This window comes from Pipistrellus hanaki (assembly GCF_964339955.1).
Source record: "Pipistrellus hanaki genome assembly, chromosome: 20".
NCBI lineage: Eukaryota > Metazoa > Chordata > Mammalia > Chiroptera > Vespertilionidae > Pipistrellus > Pipistrellus hanaki.
The window spans coordinates 7624456-7644796 of NC_140522.1; the positions used below are offsets into that span (position 1 = coordinate 7624456).

At 42.1% G+C, this 20341-nt stretch overlaps 1 protein-coding gene across 1 annotated transcript in view; it reads left to right on the forward strand.

The window, feature by feature from the left end:
- Positions 1 to 20341, forward strand: part of USH2A (usherin) — a gene marked incomplete at its 5' end in the record, with an annotated part of 394535 nt that overhangs the window by 242791 nt on the left and 131403 nt on the right. The window contains 2 exons of the mRNA XM_084868505.1: positions 16700 to 16850; positions 17700 to 17842. Coding sequence (XP_084724631.1) covers positions 16700 to 16850; positions 17700 to 17842 — 294 coding nt within the window. The remainder of the gene's footprint in view (positions 1 to 16699; positions 16851 to 17699; positions 17843 to 20341) is intronic.

Below are 20341 nucleotides of genomic sequence, written 5' to 3' on the forward strand. Positions count from 1 at the left end.
GGGATATCCTTTATACACGCACACACGCACACATGCTCATAAATATACAGAGAATTCAGTTAGACATAGCAAGTTCCTATTGCTGACTCAATACACATGGTGTAAATATATCTGTCTGGGCTAATAAAAGGGCTAATATTCTGTGATCAGAAGAAACTAAAATATTGTTTATGGTGTAATAGAACTGAGTTGCCGGGCTTAGCTTCGCCCATGTTCTGGACACGCCTGCCTACATCATTATCAGGATGCTGTATAGGTCCACACTCCACTTTGTCTCAGAAATGCAGAGTCTGAGAGATGGTCCTTCAGCCAAAGAGGAAGCGAACTATCTTCAAAGGCAAGCAGGAATTCACTCAAGTTTATGGCAGCCATTAGGCTGTACTTCTCTTTCCCCGTTATTAGATTGTTGTTGATTACAATTAGGGAACTTATAGCTTTGAAATTATCTTTTTTATGACCTTGTGGCAGTTTAAAGGTGATACCTCATTGATTAAATAGGTTTTAGTTCATGCTTCCTTTTACTTAATGGCCTGAAAACATATTATCCTGATTTACACATAAAATCATGCTGAAAAGCATGTGGCATTCACGAGAATATGTGTGTTTAAGTAGAATTAAATTAGTGCTGAGAGTTATTAAAGAAATCTTCCATGCCTTTGTCCAGTGAACTGTGTTTCAAACCGAAATGAATAATAAATGAACCGAAATGTACAGAAGCGAGCCAAATTCTGGGCAGAGAAGGCTCTCTATGCTATTTGCTTTTCATTATATTTGGGTTGTTATCGTTATCGCCATTTACTTGATTTCAGTATTAGATCTCTTTTATCGTGATGTTGAATTCCTACCGTCTTGCTGTGTTGGATTATGCAAAATTTGTAATGATTATACTCTTAGCCATACTGTCTTCTCGGTGTAGTTTAAAGCATAATAGAAGGTTTGGGTAAAACAAAAATGCTAATTTTTTGTTCTTTATCAAAGAGTTGCTAAGCAAACATAGCCTGGAAAACCTCCTTTACTCCCTGGATCTGGCCAGATCCTACTCATTTGTTTAGGTGTCACCTTAGGAATGGGTCCATCAGAAAGTCATCTTTCCCTAAGCTAGGCAGAGATGGGGCAAGCTGTGTCCCGCGATAGACTCACCTTTCATTGAGGTACCTGCCTGGCCAGTCACAGGTCCCGAGATCCTACCCAACAGGGACCGTTTCTTATCTGCATTTTTATCTTCAGCACCTAGACCAACCCTGACACATGGTTAGGTGTATGACGAACAGTTGGTGAGAGAATGAATGAATAAATCAGTTGCGAGAGCTTAATTACCAGATTTAGATGGAAGAGGGTCATTGGTCAGGCCTGCCCCGGCCTCATGGTGTCCCTGAGCGACCTTATATTTATCAAGCTATGGAAAACAGGGCCAGCTCAGCATGCTGTAGTCCAGTGTAGGAAGGCATAGCCATCAGATGCTAGGGGACCAGGCTGTCAGGAGAGCAGGGATATGAAAGCTAAGAAGACTCTCAAATTGCATCAACTCCTCACGCTATGAAGCCTTCCCTATAGTGGCTACTTCCCTTAATACTAGCATAGGATGAGACAGGGTGAGCAGACTTTGGTTTGTGTAGAAATTTAGAAAAGGAAAGAGAAAGGGACATTGTAGGAAACATTTTATGTTTGTATATCATTGGCTAGTTGTGGGTTAGGAAACATTTGATAGTAGCTTTCTGTATTTTTCTAATGAGAAGAAATATAATTAATGTACTATATCTTATATACCAGGGATACCTCAATAAAGCCAGAGTTAAAAAACAAACAAAAGTTAAACAGTATCTAATTTCACAGCCTACTTGATTCTATCAGATCTTCCTTTTTTCCTTTGACACCCCTCCCCCCCATAAAAGAAGAGAAATGTGATTAAACAGTCTGATAATCATGGTTATTTTGAAGATGGGAATGAAGGCAAGTGAAATCATGAAACCAGTAGCTTAGCACACAGATATTTGTGGCACATCACAAATATTTATTTTTAAAAATATTTATTTTAAAAAATTCATTTGGAATATGTTTTGGGAAGCTGGAGGGGTGTTTTCTTTCCAGTTACATACCATGGCCTTCCCCGTGTCTGTGTATTCAGGTTTTTGTATTTCTACCATAACTATATTTTTAGGTTGTTTGTAATAATCTAATGTTCCTAGTTAGCACTAAGATCCTCTTAAAAATGAAGAATAGACTGGAACAGAGCTCTTGCAAAGCATTGTGGTGAGAGTTCAAGAGTTCTAGGAAAAGAATTAAAAAAATAAAAAACGGAATCCAAATGTTAATCCATAAATATGAAACTTTTCCATGACCTTTGTCCCCTCAAGGTCCGAAGTTACTAATGGGGTTAGGATTTCAACTCTTAATGGGGGCTCTTGGTGCATTAGTGTTTTTGCATGCATGGAATTCAGCATTCGGCTTAATAAGTGGTTGACATTGGTGATGTCCCTTAATTTGCTTAAATCTAATTGGCTCTTTTATCAGTCAAACCTGTATGGATTGGGGATTGATCAGAAAGGGTCAGCCATGACTCCGCATGCAGTTAAACGATGGAGCCACCCGTTAAAGTCCCCGCTGCATGATAATAAGCAAAGGTAGAGAGCAAACAAGCTTAGGGGAGGAAGGCAAGGAAGCTTCGAAGTTCTGCAGGATCTTCAAGTTCAGAGCAAAGGCATTAGCGAGTGTATAAATTTTAAATACATCGCATGCTGCCTCCAGACTTAAACCTTTTCTTTTTTTTTTTCCAGATGAAGTGAAATGTTGTCTGAAACTGTCTTTGTTACATCAAAGAGCTACTCAGAGAGCTAAGAGAGACAGAAGCAGCATGAAAGGGCATAGTTTAAAATGATTAGTGACAAATTCCATACTGATGAGCAGGAAATAGATTTTTTATGAAAGTTTTCTGTTTTTCCAAAAGGAATACTTGGACCCTAGGTGTCTTTTTCAGACCTGCTCTGTAGCAATAGACAGCAGCTCAGAGCTACCTTCCTTGAGGAACTTCATCCAGTTTTCTGTGACAGCTAGTAATTTTTCACTTATAGCTTCAAGTGGATGAGAATTACCAAAATCTGTAAACTTCATGAAAGTACTAAGTTTGGGGAATGTGTCTCTTTTACAAGCACCTGTTATTAGAAACTACAAAACAGGGGAAGGCAAGAGGTTGTGAGTGGTTTGTCTTGGAATTTGCTTTAGTCCATCTCTCTTTGACCCCCCCTTGTCAGCTAAAACACCCATGAAAAGTAGTAAAGTTCATTTGTTGTTTTTATTTTTATTTTATTTGTTAAATATATTGGGGTGACATTGGTCAACATGAACATATAGGTTTCAGGTGTGGGTTTCTATGTTGTAAGATCTGTATGTTGCATCGTGTACCCACTAACTTCCAACCCCCTAAACCCCCGTCCTTCTGGCGACCACCACTCCGCTGTTTATGTTCATGAGTTTCAGTTTTATATCCCACATATGAATGAAATCATATGTTTCTTAGCTTTTTCTATCTGACTTATTTCACTTCACATAATGTTCTCAAGGCCCGTCCATGTTGTTGCCAATGGCGCCATTTCATCCTTTCTTATGGCTGAGCAGCGTTCCATTGTGTAGATGTACCACATCTTCATCCAATTCTCTGTCAAGGGACACTTTGGTTGTTTCCATGTCTTGGCCTCTGTGAATAATGCTACAGTGAACATAGGAGTTCATATATCTTTGCGAATACATGATTTCGAGTTTTGGGGGCCTATACCCAGGAGAGGGGTTGCTAGGTTATATGGTGGACTGGTACAACCACTATGGAAAGCAGTCTTGTGATTCCTCAAGAATTTAAGAGGTGTGGAGTGCATTTGGAATTAGTTCTTAGGCACATTGTAACAGTGTAGACTTGGGGATGCTACAAACCAAGTTTCGTCCCCCTGCTTTCCCTCACTGGCTGAATGATTATGGCAAGCCTACAAAGGTACTTGAACCTCAGTTTGTTCCTCCATAAAATCAGTTCGATGAAATTCCTAGCGATCCAGGATGAAATAGTAGAATACGTGTGATGTGCTGAGATATCTCGGTCAACATATGGCTATCACTGTTTTCTTTGTTCTATTTTTGTTCCAAAACTCTTTTGTGGCCTTTTGTGATTTATACTAAGAAATTTATGTATGAGCCTCATTCCTGTTTCGGAATATGAGCTCCTTGGAATTTTCTAAGTGATGAGAGCTAGCCTGGCTGGTCTCAGTAGAACCAACCAGATGATGAGAAGGTTAGACATTTGATCTCACCTCTGTGACCTCTGGGAAGGGAAAGGAAGTTGAAATCAAGTCCAGTCACTAGTGACCAATGATCTACTCAATCGGGCCTACGTACGGAGGAGGGAACCGCGGTAGCTCATGGACCAACCAGTGGGAGAACAGTATCATTTCACATCAGGATCCCGAAGAGACTTTAGAAGTTCAAAAAGCAGGGTTAGACAAACCTAAAGACAAAAAACAAAAAGACATGAGAATTACAAATGCAAACCCCATTTTATTACATACTTTCCTCAGTCACTGAGAGCTATATATTATTTCCATGCTTTTAAAATGTCAGGATGCTAATTTTTTATTTTATTTTTTTTATGAAATTAAGAGTTCTCAAAACCAGAGAACTATACCTCCTGTCAACGTGCTTTCTGCTTGTCAGCTGCTGGGAAGCCACTTCAATTTATTTGTAAGATACAAGTTGCATCGCCCATGCACAGATTTTTCTGGTGGCCGCAGGGTATCTTAAAAATGAAAAGAATACAGAGGGATGGAAATGACAATAAAATAAGCTGTAGGTTAGACATTGAAAGAGGCACGCAATAGGCTGAGATGGTGTCCCTCACTCAGAGCGTCGAGGGGAAGGTGAGCTGAGCTGCCTTGTGGAATGTAAAAGCCACAATTAGGATGCAGGACTGTGAGGAACAGTTCCTTGAAACATTCTAGCAAATAAACAGATGGTTTGCCTTCGCCTTCAGTGTATTAAACACTCCACAATTCATATCATATCCAGTTCCCGTGCATCTTTAGGGGAGTTGTGCATAATGTGTTACTTCTGTGAATGGCTCCCAAATGTGTGATTCTCCCCCTGGAATGACCAGCCTGTTTGAAGGAGGAAGGAGGATGAATTCAATGAGTAAACCCTTTTCAATCCTTAATAACCGAATGCACTTTTGAAAACACACACCAGACCATTTAGCGTAACCTGTGCTTTTTCTCCCCAAGTATGTTCTACGAATAGAACCCAAGTGTTTATAACCGTCTTAAACATGCGCTCAGAGCCTTTTGTGAAAAATCTTCCTTTTACTTTTTTGGAATTGACAACTTACCCTGCTGTGTGTTTGTGTGCATGTGTGTTTGTGTGCATGTGTGTTTGTGTGTGGATGTGTAAAATTATACGACATAAGCCAGAGACAGAGATAAATTTCTATTTGATAATATGTTCAGTGTCTTGACAATGAACTTCCTGCTTATAGGGGGAGGGGAAAACACACTTTAGAGAGGAAGTGACTTCTGAGAAACGGAGGGAACTTTGAAGTGTGCTTACCAGGAATGCAACCAGCCTCCAGCAAATGGCTCTTAGCTTCCACATGTGCATTCTCTCCTGTGGCTTCTATAGAAATACAGCCCCCTCCCTCAGTCCCTCCTCCCCGGACACACATAAAGTTAACCACCATCTCTAGTGGAGCCAAGGGGCAGGGGTGGGGAGGGACCTCCCCAATTTTTTTTTTCAAAATCACATTATTTCTACTTTATCAGGGGAGAGGGCTGCAGAGTATTACTCCTTTACATTCCATTGATATTTTAAAAATCCTATTTTTAAAGAGAATAAGAAAAGTCCCCCTTTCTTTTTTCTTTTCTTTTTTTTTTCTTTATCTTGGAATAAAGGTATATCTATAACTTTAAGGTTTAAAAAAAAAAAAGTCTGACTGACTTGGCTCTGCAGTTTGAAAGCAACTTGAAGTTTTATTTGAGTTCTTTTGGTGCCCTAAAGAAATTTTTTGCGTTATTTTTAAAAAAAATAAAATCTTATTCTTTTCTTTGCCCTTCATTATCCTAGACAGACTCGATGCCTGACTTGCAGACATTTCTGTGAGCATTTCCCTGCCTGTATAAAGTTTTATGAAAGGGAGGTAAATTCTTAATACATCTTGGGTACTTAAAGTCCCTATTTTTTTTTTAATCTCTTTTCATTGGGAACTTGGAGGAAATTCTGATACCTCTCTAAAGAGACATAGATCACCCAGAGTCTACAAGTTCTAAAGGCCTAGAACACTTAATGAAGAACAATAGATTGTGCAACTGTGTGTGTGTGTGTGTGTGTGTGTGTGTGTGTGTGTGTATGTGTGTGTAAAATTACTCTGGAGTTTCATCCTCAATCTACTGAAAGAGAGAGCAGGGCCCAGTGCAGCAGGCAGTGGCAGAAACCACATTGCACCCTGGCGACAGGCTTCGGGAGCCACTGCGCATGCGCAACTTTTATTTGCAACATCGTCCACTGACCACTCTGTCCTCTCTTAGCAAAGGCGACACAGATGTCTCTGTGTCACTCATCAGGAGGATCTGGAGACATTGCCCAACACTACAGTTGGGGGTCAGAATACAATCCTGAGAGGACTGTTGGCTTGAACCATCAGGTAGTCCCAAACTTGTCCCCAATGACCTAGGGAGCTGTCCTCCATTGGATGCAAGAAGCAGGCATTCCGAGTGTAAATTCTACAGGGCATCTTTCAGGCTCTCTGAATTTTAACTTGACCGCCACCTGAGACATCGCCCTTCATTGTCACCTGTGATTGCATGACCCCCCGTCTGGAAAGGGATTCCATCATCACATCACTATCTTCACTGGGATTGGTGAGGGATAAGGGATGCTGTGCCCTGAGGTCGGGCTGATATGGAAATAGAAGCTGGAGGAGTGTTTCCCGAAGTGTGGTACATGTACCCCCAGGGGTACGGGAAGAGTCTGGTGGGGGTACTCCTTGCACCGGAGTTTGGTGGGGATATGGACTGCACCGTGCTTAGCTGAGCCTAATTCTGCATTCTCATGAGGACGAGGGCTACACAGCGTTACGAAAATTATAGAAGGGGTGCACATATGTCAAAAGTTTGGGAAACACTGGTTTAAAGAATGATAAGCATGACAGGTAGTGAGCACAGCGTACACCTCCACCATCACAATTTAGGCCGAAACTTAAACTGACCCCCAGGCATCTGAATCCTTTATCCCCCCTCCAGGATTCTAACTTCCGCCTCTAAAGCGAGACGTAAGGAAACAGCAGGCCGGGGCGGTGTGTTAAATTATAAGTGAGCACTAATTGGGGATCACAGCTGCTGTTTGGGCGCCCTCGCTCGCCTGGTGGGCGACGCATCCGCCGTCTCTCCGTCTCCCGTGTTTGTACTCTCCGCCCTGGACACCCCTGCCCGCCGTTTGTTTCGGAAGCTTGATGTTTAATTTAACACCAACGTCTTTGAGAAGCACCACAGGGGGTTGTTCCCGGCCGCTCCGGCATCGAGGAAATTGAAATGTACATGTTTTTTCTCATTTATCAAAGACAGGCAAGAATCTAAACTGACATTTCATATCAAATGAATTATGAACTGTGTACTTTGTACCTAAGGGAACAACAAGTAAATTAGAGTTTGGGATTAAAGAGAGAGACAGAGAGAGAGAGAGAGAGAGAGAGAGAGAGAGAGAGAGAGAGAGAGAGAGAGAGAGAGACAGACAGAGAGAGACAGAGAGATAGAAAAATAGGTTTTAATAAAACATAGAGGCATGGCTATTACTGTGCCTGACGGTGGCAAGGCCGAACACAGTCTTATCACAGAACAAGTGAGTGGAAGCTGGCCACGTGGAAACCTGTAAGATTTAAATATATTGAGATATTTTTCTCAGAAAGGATTAGACCTGGATCTTTCTCACACAGCCAGCCTTTCTGAGCAGCGAAACCTTCATGATAATCTGAAGTTAACTTCTACCTTTTTTTGTCAATCCTCCCTTTCTTAGGAAAAAATAAATAAAATAATATTTTCAAATTCTTCCTGACAAAATATGAGATTAGAAGTTGCTTGAGGGGGGAAAAAACGTTATGCATGGATAAAAATGATATCTATGAATGTGCTCTATTCTCTATGCCTTCTGATTATCTGTTAATCCTACACATACATGCACAGTCAGGCTCACACATAAGCCAGTGAAATTCTGGTGATTTTTCTAAAATCAGATCGACTTCATATAGCTGAAGAGGAGGAGTTTAATTTCCCCTCCTATTAGCTCTGTGACCTTGAACAAATTACAAAGTTAGACAATCACATTTTGCCTCATTCGGGGGTGGGGGCAAGAAAGAGGAACTGCCTCATAAGATTGACACAGAGAATTAAGCATGATACATGCATGCAAAGAATAGAATGCATTGCTGGATACGTAATAATTGTGTACTACATTCCAAATTATATCTTTCCATTGTATGTGAGAAGATTGGGTAGCAACAAATTATCTCCCCACTTTTAACAGCTACTGATTCCTCTCAAGTACTGAGAGCATTTGAGTTAAACTTTTAAGGTGAAGGAAGATTCTATCCAACATAACATTTCTGAAATCAATGGAAGATTCTTAGAAATTAGGGATGACCCAAGCAAAGCTATGTTTTGATTACCATGCTATTTTTTCAAACATAGGCATTCTGATTTGTGCTGCATGTAAATTGAAGAAGGGTTATTAATATTAACACATTTGTTTCCTACTTGTGAATTCCCCTGGGTCCATAAACCTAAAACTAACAAAATTCCTTGGTATTATTCTTGCATACTTTCTGATACCGATGCTGTACTCCAGATCATAACTGTGAGGCAAAATTACTATAAAGGAATATTCCGATTACAGATTTTCTTCACATAAACTTAATTGCATAGATTTTTCATCATTATTGTGGTCAAATGAGCATCATTTTTTGTTGTTGTTGTTAATTCTCAACTTCTGATTCTAACTCTACTCCTGAGCTGAAATCAGTTCTTAGCAGTCATTCAGCATCGTCGATCGTGCTGATGACTACTGTTTTATTCTCTCTAATAGAGAAGGTTAAATTAATGGCCTGTTGAGGTAAGGGATGCCCCCTATGTAATCTGAGTGTTTTAAGGCTCCATCTTTTTGTTATTAGTTAAGTAATGAATCAACTTGGAGATTAGATCCAGTCAAGCTGCTAAGGTGACTTTTATAACCAGTCCCCCTGAAGTTTCATCAGTTGTTCAAAGATCACTTGACTGCTTGGCTCTTGATTCTATTCCAGAATAGTAAATGCAGTGGCATCATAAGAAAGAGTCCAGCCAAGACCAGTTTGGCTCAGTGGATAGAACATTGGCCTGCGGACTGAAGGGTCCCAGGTTTGATTCCGGTCAAGGGCATATACCGTGGTTGCGGGCACATGCCCGGTGGGGGATGTGCAGGAGGCAGCTGATCGATGTTTCTCTCTCATAGATGTTTCTAACTCTCTGTCCCTCTCTCTTCCTCTCTATAAAAAATCAATAAATATATATATAAAAAAGAAAGAGTCCAATTCTCAAATACAGTAGTTTATCTTCTTACCTACTTAAAAAAAAGCAAACAAACTATTTTTCTTGTTAGATACATTCCATGAAGGAATAGTGTACTCTCCCTAAAGAAAGTGGCTTTGACCTAGCCTAAATTTACTCATTGTTAAAATCATGTATTAACCTTGCCACGCATATCTATTTTTAATTTTACAAAGGTGGTATTCTTCAGAGAATTATTTTAAATGAAGTGAAGGAACAATATTTTAACTGAAAACGGTGTAGGCTTAATCCACTAATATTTTGGTTGTGTATTTTTTAAATTATTTCTCCAATTGAAGATACATTCTTCCACAAAGGCCTCGAGTAATCAGATTCTAAAGGAAAAAGGAATTTAATCTGCACTGCCTAGAAACTCATTTGGATGAATGTGATAGTATTCAAAATAATAGGAATAATAAGAAATTCTCTTAGGAATACTAAGAGGAATTCAAATGTCAAGAGCTAAGGCTTAAATGGAGTGTCTAAATCGAGGAAATCTGTAAGGACAAAGAATGGAATTTGATTGGTGCTTTGAGGCTTAACCACCCCCCCCCCAAAAAAAAAAAAAAAAAATTCTTCCAGGCGTTCTGACCACCAACCGCAGAGCCTCTAATTAGTCTGACAAAGTGACAGTTCCGTGTTCTAGTTAAACAACGTATGCACCTGATGAAATTCAAAATCCCCATTGTTCTCCGAGCACCAGGACCTGCACATTCTGCGGCTCCGGGGTGTCTGGAAATTAACAGGGGGCGACGTCAGTCTGTCTGATGTTTCCAGCTGAACAAAGTGCCTGAAAACTGTCCTGCAGAGCAATTGTAAGCAACTCTTTCATCCGAAACCACCAAGACAGGTGGAGGTGGAGGGGATGTTGCCTCGGTCACGTGGATGCTAATGTGCATGGGATCTTTTCCTTTCTCCAAGTGGTCAAGAGCCATTAGTATTCCGTGGCGTCTCTCAATTCCCGTGCCCTGGGCCCACCTCCGGCACCTCCTGCGATAGTCCTTCTAGTATACACCATAATTGGGGATACCCCGGCCGCTTTTCTGTCCTAATTAGGGCTTCCTTAGTGAACAGGGGACCAGTTTTCATCCCATGAAGAACAATGACTAGAGCCAGGTGCGATCTGCCAGTGGGTTGCAGAGGATGTTTGACAGCTATCTGCACCAATTTCGATTGGTGTAGCCTCACCACCAGTCAGACGTTGGTGACATTTGTGTTTTCTGCAGAAATGTGGACCCAAGACCCAAGATACAGGTTTTGTTCAATAACATTTTATTTTGTCACTGAATTGAGTGACAAAAAATTTTTTTAACAAAATTTCCATTTTAAGCACATACTCCCTTCCTAAGCAAAACTTTTGTCTTAAGTGCCCCTCTACTAGGTGGTGACAATCTTGAGGAAATCTCACCTTTTCTTTAGCTCGAGTCCATAGTGCCTATTGCCTCTATCTCCTCCATCATCACTCTCAAGCCCTTTTATTAGAAACTAGAGGCCCAGTGCACGAATTCTTGCACTGATGAGGTCCCTTGGCCTGGTCTGCAGGATCAGGCTGAAACCGGCTCTCTGACATCCCCCCAAGGGGTCCCAGGCCAGGCAGAGGGACACAACCAGTACACGATCAGGGCCGGGGAGGGATGCAAGAGGTTGGCTAGCCAGGGAGGGACTATGGGAGGGCTTCAGGGCATGTCTGGCCCTCCTTGCTCAGTCCTGATCATCTGGACCCCAGCAGTAAGCTAACCTACCGGTTGGAGCATCTGCCCCCTGGAGTGGTCAATGCACGTCATAGTGAATGGTTGAGCAGCCTTAACATATCATTAACATATTACACTTTGATTGGTTGAACGGCCAACCAGACACTAAGCATATTAGGCTTTTATTATATAGGATACTTTTAATTTGTTAACAGAGTGTAGATCTTAATGGCTGCCTTATTATATTTTATGTATTTAGATTATATATACTTGTCATATTATGTTATATAACATAATTATATAGTAATATTTCTAATGACATATTTACATTATTACTATTATATGTATATATAGCTACATAAGTGCATGTAGAAAAAGGCTCATTTTGATGGGGATACTTTGAAATGGATCATTCATACCTTACCAATGGGAGTATAAGTAAATTGATTAGGTTACTCGGCACCCTTAGTATTATTTATAATACCAAAAACAATATCATGCTGTGTCCAGCAGAAGCCTCTTTGTTAAGTGAATATTCTTAGTCTATAAGGAACAGCAACCCTAATTTGATGAAGAAAAAAGATCAGGAAAGTACTATTTAGGAATATGACTTGGACAGAAAATAAATCCAGCCTTTACTACAACTAATTTATTTCATGGTTTCCGTGATTTGCTTTTATATTTATTTAATATGTTTCATGTTTATTTTTTATTATACATCACTCCTGTAGCATGCTGTTCTGGTATAGAACCAGGAGCACTGTCTCTGAATTTCAACAATCCCAGTTTAAATCCCCACTCTGCCGGCACCCCAGTTTTGTGATTTGAGATAAAACACATCACCTCTCTAAACCTCAGGTCCGTTATCTATATTATGGAGACTTGACATTGCAATTCTGTAGTGTGATCCTGAGAACTGGGAATATTCATGTGAAGGAACCGGGCCCATAGCCTACAGGTACCAAGGATGAGTTCTGGGGAGAGATTGTCTTGTGAACACGAAATCTGCTTTAGCCTACTTGTCACGATTTAATGCTGCTCTATTTGTACATCCTTGTGCTCAAGGTTGACTGTCCATTTGTTAGCACATCTGCATATTCCTCATAATTAATTTCTTTTTTAATGACATATGGTTTAGTGACTGGAAATGGAGCCCGGCCTTCTGTTTTCAATTTGTTTATGACTCAATGACTCAATATGTGTGTCTGAACTCTAATGTTCCATTTTGGAAACTGGAATTTAAAATCCTCGCTCATATGTCGCTATTTCAGAAAACGAGAGGGAAGTGTGTGATCTGGAGGAGTTGAGCATGTGCCAGGCCATCCGGGCAGAATGGGCACAGAGAGGAGGTCATGGCTTCTCCCGTGTGATGTGAGCAGGGAGACCTGCGCGAGGATGCCAGCCAGCCACCTCTGAGGCGCGAGTAGTGAGGGCTGCGCTGGGGTCAGATTCCGAGTGAAGCCAGCAGGAAGCTTCAGGGCTGCTCAGAAATGAGCGCACGCAGGTGGACAGGTGTCCCAGGCCCTAAATCAGGCAGAGGACCTGATTGCCCCAGATGAGCTGTGTCCCCGTGGCAGGGCCTCTGCAAGGCTGCTCCTCTGAAAGGCGGGGTCCACAGTGCATGCATATCTGAGGCCTGATTCCTGAAACCCTTGTAGCATTCACTGTGTGTGTGTGTGTGTGTGTGTGTGTGTGTGTGTAGATAGGTAGGTAGATAGGTAGGTAGGTAGGTAGGTAGATTTCAGAGAGAAGGGAAAAAGAAAGAAATAACATCAATGATGAGAGAGAATCATTGACTGGCTGCCTCCTGCACACCCCACATTTGGGATCGAGCCTGCAACTTAGGCATGTGCCCTAACCAGGAATCGAACCGTGACCTCCTGGTTCATGGGTCGACACTCAACCACTGAGCCACACCAGATGGGCAGCACTCAACTTTTTTATGCTGTGTACACATTTGGCGTTACAGTTATTTGGGTCACGTCTTATCTTTATTAAATATCAAGTAGAACAACCCATCCCTTTTCTATCTGCCTTTCCTTTTTCCACCCACAGCAAAGAGCAATGTGCAGACACTCAGCGTCTTTTATTTTAGGTTTACATTGAATACAAACTATTATGGACTTCTTTGGTATCTTAAGGCAATATTTTATTCCAGTGGCTTGAAATGTGCACGCATACACACAAAACATGCACGGCAGTGCTAACAACTCGGTGCTATGAGAATCCCTCTGAATTTATTCTGTCCCAAAAACTGTTCTCTTCCAGCTACCACAACCTTAGTAAGTCACTGGTCACATAAAAAAAAAGTCTGTGTTTTTTGTTTGTTTGTTTGTTTGTTTTTGTTTGCTTCTTAGAGTACCCCCCAGAGTTCTGTATATCTGTATGGAGCAAAAGTTTGGGGCCTTCGGTTTGTTTGTTTGTTTGTTTGTTTGTTTGTTTGTTTGTTTGTTTTGGGGAGTTGGGTTGTGGTTTTATTGCCATTGTTTAGATAGGGAAGAATCCACAAGTATACATTTATCTAAAAGTTTAATGAAATCTGCCAAAGCCGGTTTGGCTCAGTGGGAGAGCGTCAGTCTGTGGACTGAAAGGTCCCAGGTTCGATTCCTGGCAAGGGCATGTACATTGGTTGCGGGCACATCCCCAGTAGGGTGTGTAAGAGGCAGTTGATCGATGATTTTCTCTCTCATTGACGTTTCTAGCGCTCTCTCTCTCTCCCCCTTCCTTTCTGTAAAATATCAATAAAATATATTTTTTAAAAAAGTTTAATGAAATCCTACATTGACAAGTTTAATAAAATCATGCATTCAAAAGATTATACCACCCCCAAAAAAAATTATGCCAGCTATACTAGTCCAATCTGTGATTTAATTTATTACTTAATGCTTTGTATTCATTTTGCCTTCCAAAAAAAAAAAAAAGGTTAAATTTGAAATTTCATGAAGAACCCCCTTCCTTTGAATTTATAGGCCGTGGTGGCTGTTTTTCCCCGTCGCCGTGTAGAATTAGTATTTACTGGGCGAGATGTGTTGATTCAGGAGGTTGTCTGTGGAGTGCTTGCCCCGGGAGGGTCATATTAAACTGGAGAGAAGTGTTTTGAGCAACATAGCATCTTGGAGGCCATATATCACACTGATAGATACGCAGCTCTTCTGCTCCGGAACCGGGGATGGAATTATGGCCGGCTCCCAGTTATTGCTTCGGGGCTAAGGGGCCTCTGAGGAATAGGTCTGGGTAAAAGGGGTTAACCAAAGGGGAAAGAAAGGTCTCCAGGATTCAGAGTTACCGAAAGCACGCAGGATGAAGAAGAATGAAGAGTTCTACGTAAATAACTTCAGATAATCTCTCTGTTTGGAAATATTTTGCAATGTTATATAACCAGAGTGTGATCGATTTAATGGAGTGCTTTTTTTGTTTTTTTTGTTTTTTATTAAAAGAGAACTCAAGATAATGGTACCATTATTATTGTTTTTGTTGTTGTTATGATGGGGTTTGCTTTTGGACATTTCTCTGTTCTTTTCTGATAGCATGGTGATGTAGTTTTTAACACTTGAAGAGATTCTTTTGGTGGACATGTTTATTACTCCAATGTTTCATGTTGATAATTTGCCAGAGCTGATTTTTGTTATGGTTTTTACTCTCCCGGCCACCATCCTGTTTGTCATTGAGGTCTCTGCTCAAATATTACCCAATGACAAGCTCCTCTTGTGGCCTCCCTGTACAACCCAAATTGTTATCAAATGAGGAAAATCACACACTTCTCTTCACTCTCCCGCCCCTTGCTCTGATCTGCTCTTTTCCAGGCATATGTCACAGTGCGGTGTGATCTCGCACATCTGTGTGCATATTGCTGGCTGCCTCCCTTCCCAGAGACACCCTGTGGGTCAGGGGCCACGTCTCCTTCACTAAGTGCCATTCCCCCTCCACACCAGAGATCACTGCTTCATACAGAGGAGAGGCTCAATACACGGTTATTGAATAAATTAGCAAATCATTGATGAACTCGAAACCCTGACAACGAATTGATGGGACACGTAATCTAATTCTTCCCTTCTCGTCTCTGGTCATTCATTAACCTCTCAGTTCATAGGCAGGTTCTGCCAAGTTGGAAAGCACATAGCGCTTCCACCATAGAGAATAATGTATGAAAGAAGGTAAAAAGGAAGCATGATAGTTGTTTTTAGTGTTTTGATCTCTTCTGCTTCAGCAATGGCCCCTAGTCATCCTGGGCCACAAGGAGCTTACATTATAGTAAGAATATTTCTAATAATTCCATTGTAGTAGCACTTAAACCATCCTGAGGGAAGTTCATATTAGCCTAATAAAGTCATAGCAACAGGAACAATCGTGACTAACAATGAAAAATCGCCAGATCCGAGGCAATGTAACTTTAGGGGCTTTATGTGCATCATCAGGGCAATCCTACAGAGGAAATAACCTGCCCCCGTTTTAAAGATGAGAAACACACCTCAGAGTCATTGGGCGATTTTGCTAAAGCCACAGAAGTTCATTGCGTTTGCTTCTGAGTGCCTGCCCAGCTCTAAAACAGACTTGGACATGACAGGTTCATTCAGGTTATACCTGTAGGGGAAATAATTTAATAACCAGAGTCATCATGTCAGCTGTTTAAGTAGCATAGGCTTTAGTTCTACTCACTCCTCTTAGGCCTTCTAGAACTGTATGAATAGATTTCCCCGAGAGATTGTATCAGGCAGGCACACTGAATTGAGGAAAGATTTGCCAGAGACCCCACTGGCCTGGGAAAAGCATCACGTGTGCCCCAGCTCGCAGCATTTGGGAATAAGGACGGAGTCACGGTGAGAAGGGGGCGGTGAATAAGTCTCACGTTCACATTTCCGTAGGTGAGAATGAAGGCTCGAGACTGCTCATTGCAGCCAATCCCGTGTATTTATCGTTGGAGGAAAGCACAATTACAATAAACCTCCCTCAAAAAGAAAATGACAGGCCATGTGTTCATGAGCACTGTGATTAAAGCGGTAAACAGGCGACACGGGAGAAATAAAACCGTGGACTCCTCCCCTGGTCGATTGCTTGGTGATTGAGCAAAAGTTACATTGCAAAGGGGCCTCGGCATGTACTTCGCTCGATTCCCTCCGTGCTTTCCATCAGACAAACAGAAGTCCATGCAGGTGGGGATGATTGCGCCTTCGTCTGCCTGGCCATGCGTCTGGGGGCTGGCTCCTAGGAGTGAAACCCCAATGTAACGGTGCCGACATGAACAATAGGGACATACAGGGGCTCAGAGACGAAGATGTTAAGCTAAATGGGCCATGGTTAACACGGCTGTGGATCCCGAGGAGCAATTTTTTCCAGGATGCGGGGCATTTCGGGGCGGCGGGCATATGTTCGCCGCGGTTTTCTCTGCTCTAATTCATCCGTGTGTCCCCACAGCTCCAGATGGCATGCTGCCCCCCAGGCTTGCTGCCGCCGCTCCGACCAGTCTTCAGGTTGCCTGGTCCACACCAGCTCGGAACAACGCCCCCGGCTCAGCCCGCTACCAGCTCCAGATGAGGCCGGGCCCCTCCGCCCCTGAGTTGCTAGAGTGAGCATTCTGCCCTCTCCATCTTCCCAGCAGGCACCTGGGGGCGCGGTGTAGCCATAACTTCATCTTGGTACCCATATGTTAAATGAAGTTGGCTGGGGCAACATTGGCTAATATTCTTGTATGAATTTCATGTGTGAGAGCAATAGGTCCATTCTTACTTGTAACAAATAAAGACCAGCTTTAGTTTTTCTTTTTAATTGATTATGAGAGAGAGAGGAAGGGAGAGGGATAGAGAGATAGAAACATTGGAGAGAAGCATCATCAATCAGCTGCCTCCTGCATGCCCTTCGTTGGGGATTAAGCCTGCAACCCGGACATGTGCCCTGATTTGAAATCATACCAGTGACCTCTTGGTTCATGGGTTGACGCTCAAGTACTGAGCCACGCCAGCCAGACGGGCCACCTTTTAAAAGTTCAAACAAAACAGCAAGCAACACCCTAGGAGGTAATGGTTTGCTTTGTAAAAACTATCTACTTTTCATGTGAAAATAAGATTTTACAGGAAGCTTTCTTCACACTTAATTTTTTGTGAGCACATCTATTACAGAAAGCAAGCAGGCACTTGAACCCCCAAGATGCCGTGTGGTGAACTGTGGCTACCAAATTATAATGCCTGTCCTACAAGTTCCACGTGGCAAACATTCCTAATGCTAGACTAGAATGGACTCCATGCTACTATCATTTGCAGCTCACATGGATGCAATATTATGAACCCTCAGCCAAGTGGCTCCTCGTTTCCCAAGAAGTAGCACGTGAGGACAGAACAGTGCAATGCTTAAAGGCATGTTGACCTCACCTGGTTATTTCTCGGAGTGTCTGAAACTCTCTAACACGTGTCCCCTACAGGTTATTTGCCAGTCCTTCGGCATCGCTAAGCCATGAAGTGAGGGACCTCCAGCCGCACACCGAGTATGCGTTCCGGGTGGTTGCCTCCAATGGATTTGGCAGTGCACTCAGCCCTTGGACTCTGTTCATGACAACGGAGGACAGTAAGTATTCTGCACGCTACGCAGCCAGATGTCCTCTCCACAGCGGAGTCTTGAATGTCTTCTGTTTCTCTTACACTCATAAAATAGGCCTTCTGTATTCTTTTGACATCTAGTGACAACCCTCTTTTGTAGGACAAGGGTGGTTCAATGTTCCAGAAAGAAGGAACATGTGTGGTGGGAGGGCTGGGTGTACAGACATGACCCCATTCCATCCTTCAGGGTACCTCGAGGTGCCCTGCGAGAGAGAGCCTGTCAGCTTGTCCTCTGCGACCAAATGTTACTGAGCTCTCTGCTCTGGAGGGATTCCTGCAGGTAGGACACTCGAACTATGGGCCTAGCCTTAGGAGGATGCGTAGAGCTCCATGATACCTTCCCCTGGACACAGGTTTCCTTGAACTTCTGTTTGATGAACAGCCTTCTGGACAGAGAGTAGAATCTGCTCCCAGTGATTCTGCATCTAATACGTGGAATAGATTGGGGTTGCCTTACTCAACCAGGAAAGTTTGTAGTATTTCATGGAAGAGCTATGTTTGCATTCAGATGTTTTTTTATCAGGTTGTGCAGGAAATAAACTCACGGACATAATATTTAGTCCTATACAAACTACCTCTATAAAATTGTACCAGTGGAAGTATCATTTTGTTTAGAGAAGTTGTAAACGAATGCAAGCTACACAGAGTGAATGAGGACACTGGATCTTTGAGCATGGATGTTTTTAGGGTTAATCTTGTCAAGTCTTTTAATCCGGAGCTTCTTAGAAGATGCTGTTCTGTTGGCCAATTGCCATTCCACCTCTCTGTCCAGGGAGGACTGGAGTGACTTTCTTAAGACTAGATATTAGTCCAAAAGCATAGTGTTTGAAATAATACCATTTGTTTATTCAGTAGAGTATTTTATGTCTACGGGGACCTTAATTACAGTATTGCAGTGGTGATATGGCATCAAATGAGATAGAATCCTTTGAGCTATTTATGTTCTTCAAAACTTACCTTAATTTTACAAACACCAGTTATGAACAATAATGTGTTCTGTTTTGTCCATCTCTCCCTGGGGGCAAGTTAGGTCCATTACAAGGGTACATCCTTTTGGTCTTGAGGGTACCATTTAGCAAATTATCAGCACAGTGCAGTAAACACCGCCTAAGGCTCCGGAGGCATTAATGCGCCACTCAGCACACCTACTCCCCTTCAGGGAGACTTACACACACTCTGGGGAAGCGACAGTCTCATCACTAGCTCTGTCCAGATTTATGGTCTAGAGAGCTCACACTCGAAATAGAGTTTTAAAGAAATGATTAAAACAATTGAATAAAGAGATGACCTGCACATATTTACTCAACCCACTGCACAGGTTATTCCCATAGAGTGCCACACTGGAAAAGGGAAAAAATGGCCTCCATTTTCTGGCACTCATCATCTCTATCTCCATCGAGAAAGTGTGACTATGGATTACCTCAGTGCTGATGCTTAATAAATAGGGGCCATGATCTCCTATCTACAGGCAGGAAGTTCACCAGAGCACTAGCCACCCAAGCTAATGCGCAGGTGCAAAGGAAAGTTCTCCTGGACAGAGAAAAGGGAGGTGAGGAATTTTTTTAAAAATATATTTTTATTGATTTCAATGAGGAAGAGAGAGGGAGAGGGAGGGAAAGGGAAAGGGAGAGGGAGAGGGAGAGGGAGAGAAAGAAACATCAGTGATTAGAGAGAATCATCTATCGGCTGCTTCCTATGCACCCCACACTGGGGATCGAGCTCGAAACCGGGGCATGTGCCCTGACCAGGAATCCAACTGTGACCTTCTGGTTCATAGGTCAACACTCACCACTGAATACCCTTGGGCAGGTGATATGAGGCATTTTTAATTAAATCGATTGGTGTGACATTGGTTAATAAGATTATGTAGGTTCTAAGTGTCCATCTCTATGATACATGATCTGTACATTACATTGTGTGCCCACATACCCAGAGTCAAATCATTGTCATCACCACATATTTGACACCCTTTACCCTTTACTAACCCCAATTCCCTTCCCTCTGATAACCACCACAGTGTTGTCTGAATTTTAGTTTTATGTCACACATATTAGTGAAATCATAGGGTTCTTAGCTTCTTCTGCCTGACTTATTTCACTTAGCATAATAGTCTCAAGAACCATTCAAGATGTCGCTTATGGTAGTACTTTATTTTTTATTTTTTATTTATTTTAAATCTTTATTGTTGAGAGAATTTATCTTTTCTGATGGCTGAGTACTGTTACATAGTATATACGTACCACATCATCTTTATCCAGTTCTCTATCAAAGGACACTGGTTGTTTCCATGTCCTGGCCACCGTGAATGATGCTGCAGTGAGCACAGGGATACGTATGTGCTTTGCGGATAATTGGAAGGTTGGATTGGTTAATGAAAAAGTCTATCCGCCTGGCATTTGGGGCCTATAAGGCACCCTGCTCTTCCCAATCTGGAACCACTCGTTCTTTGCAGACGGCACTCCTGCCT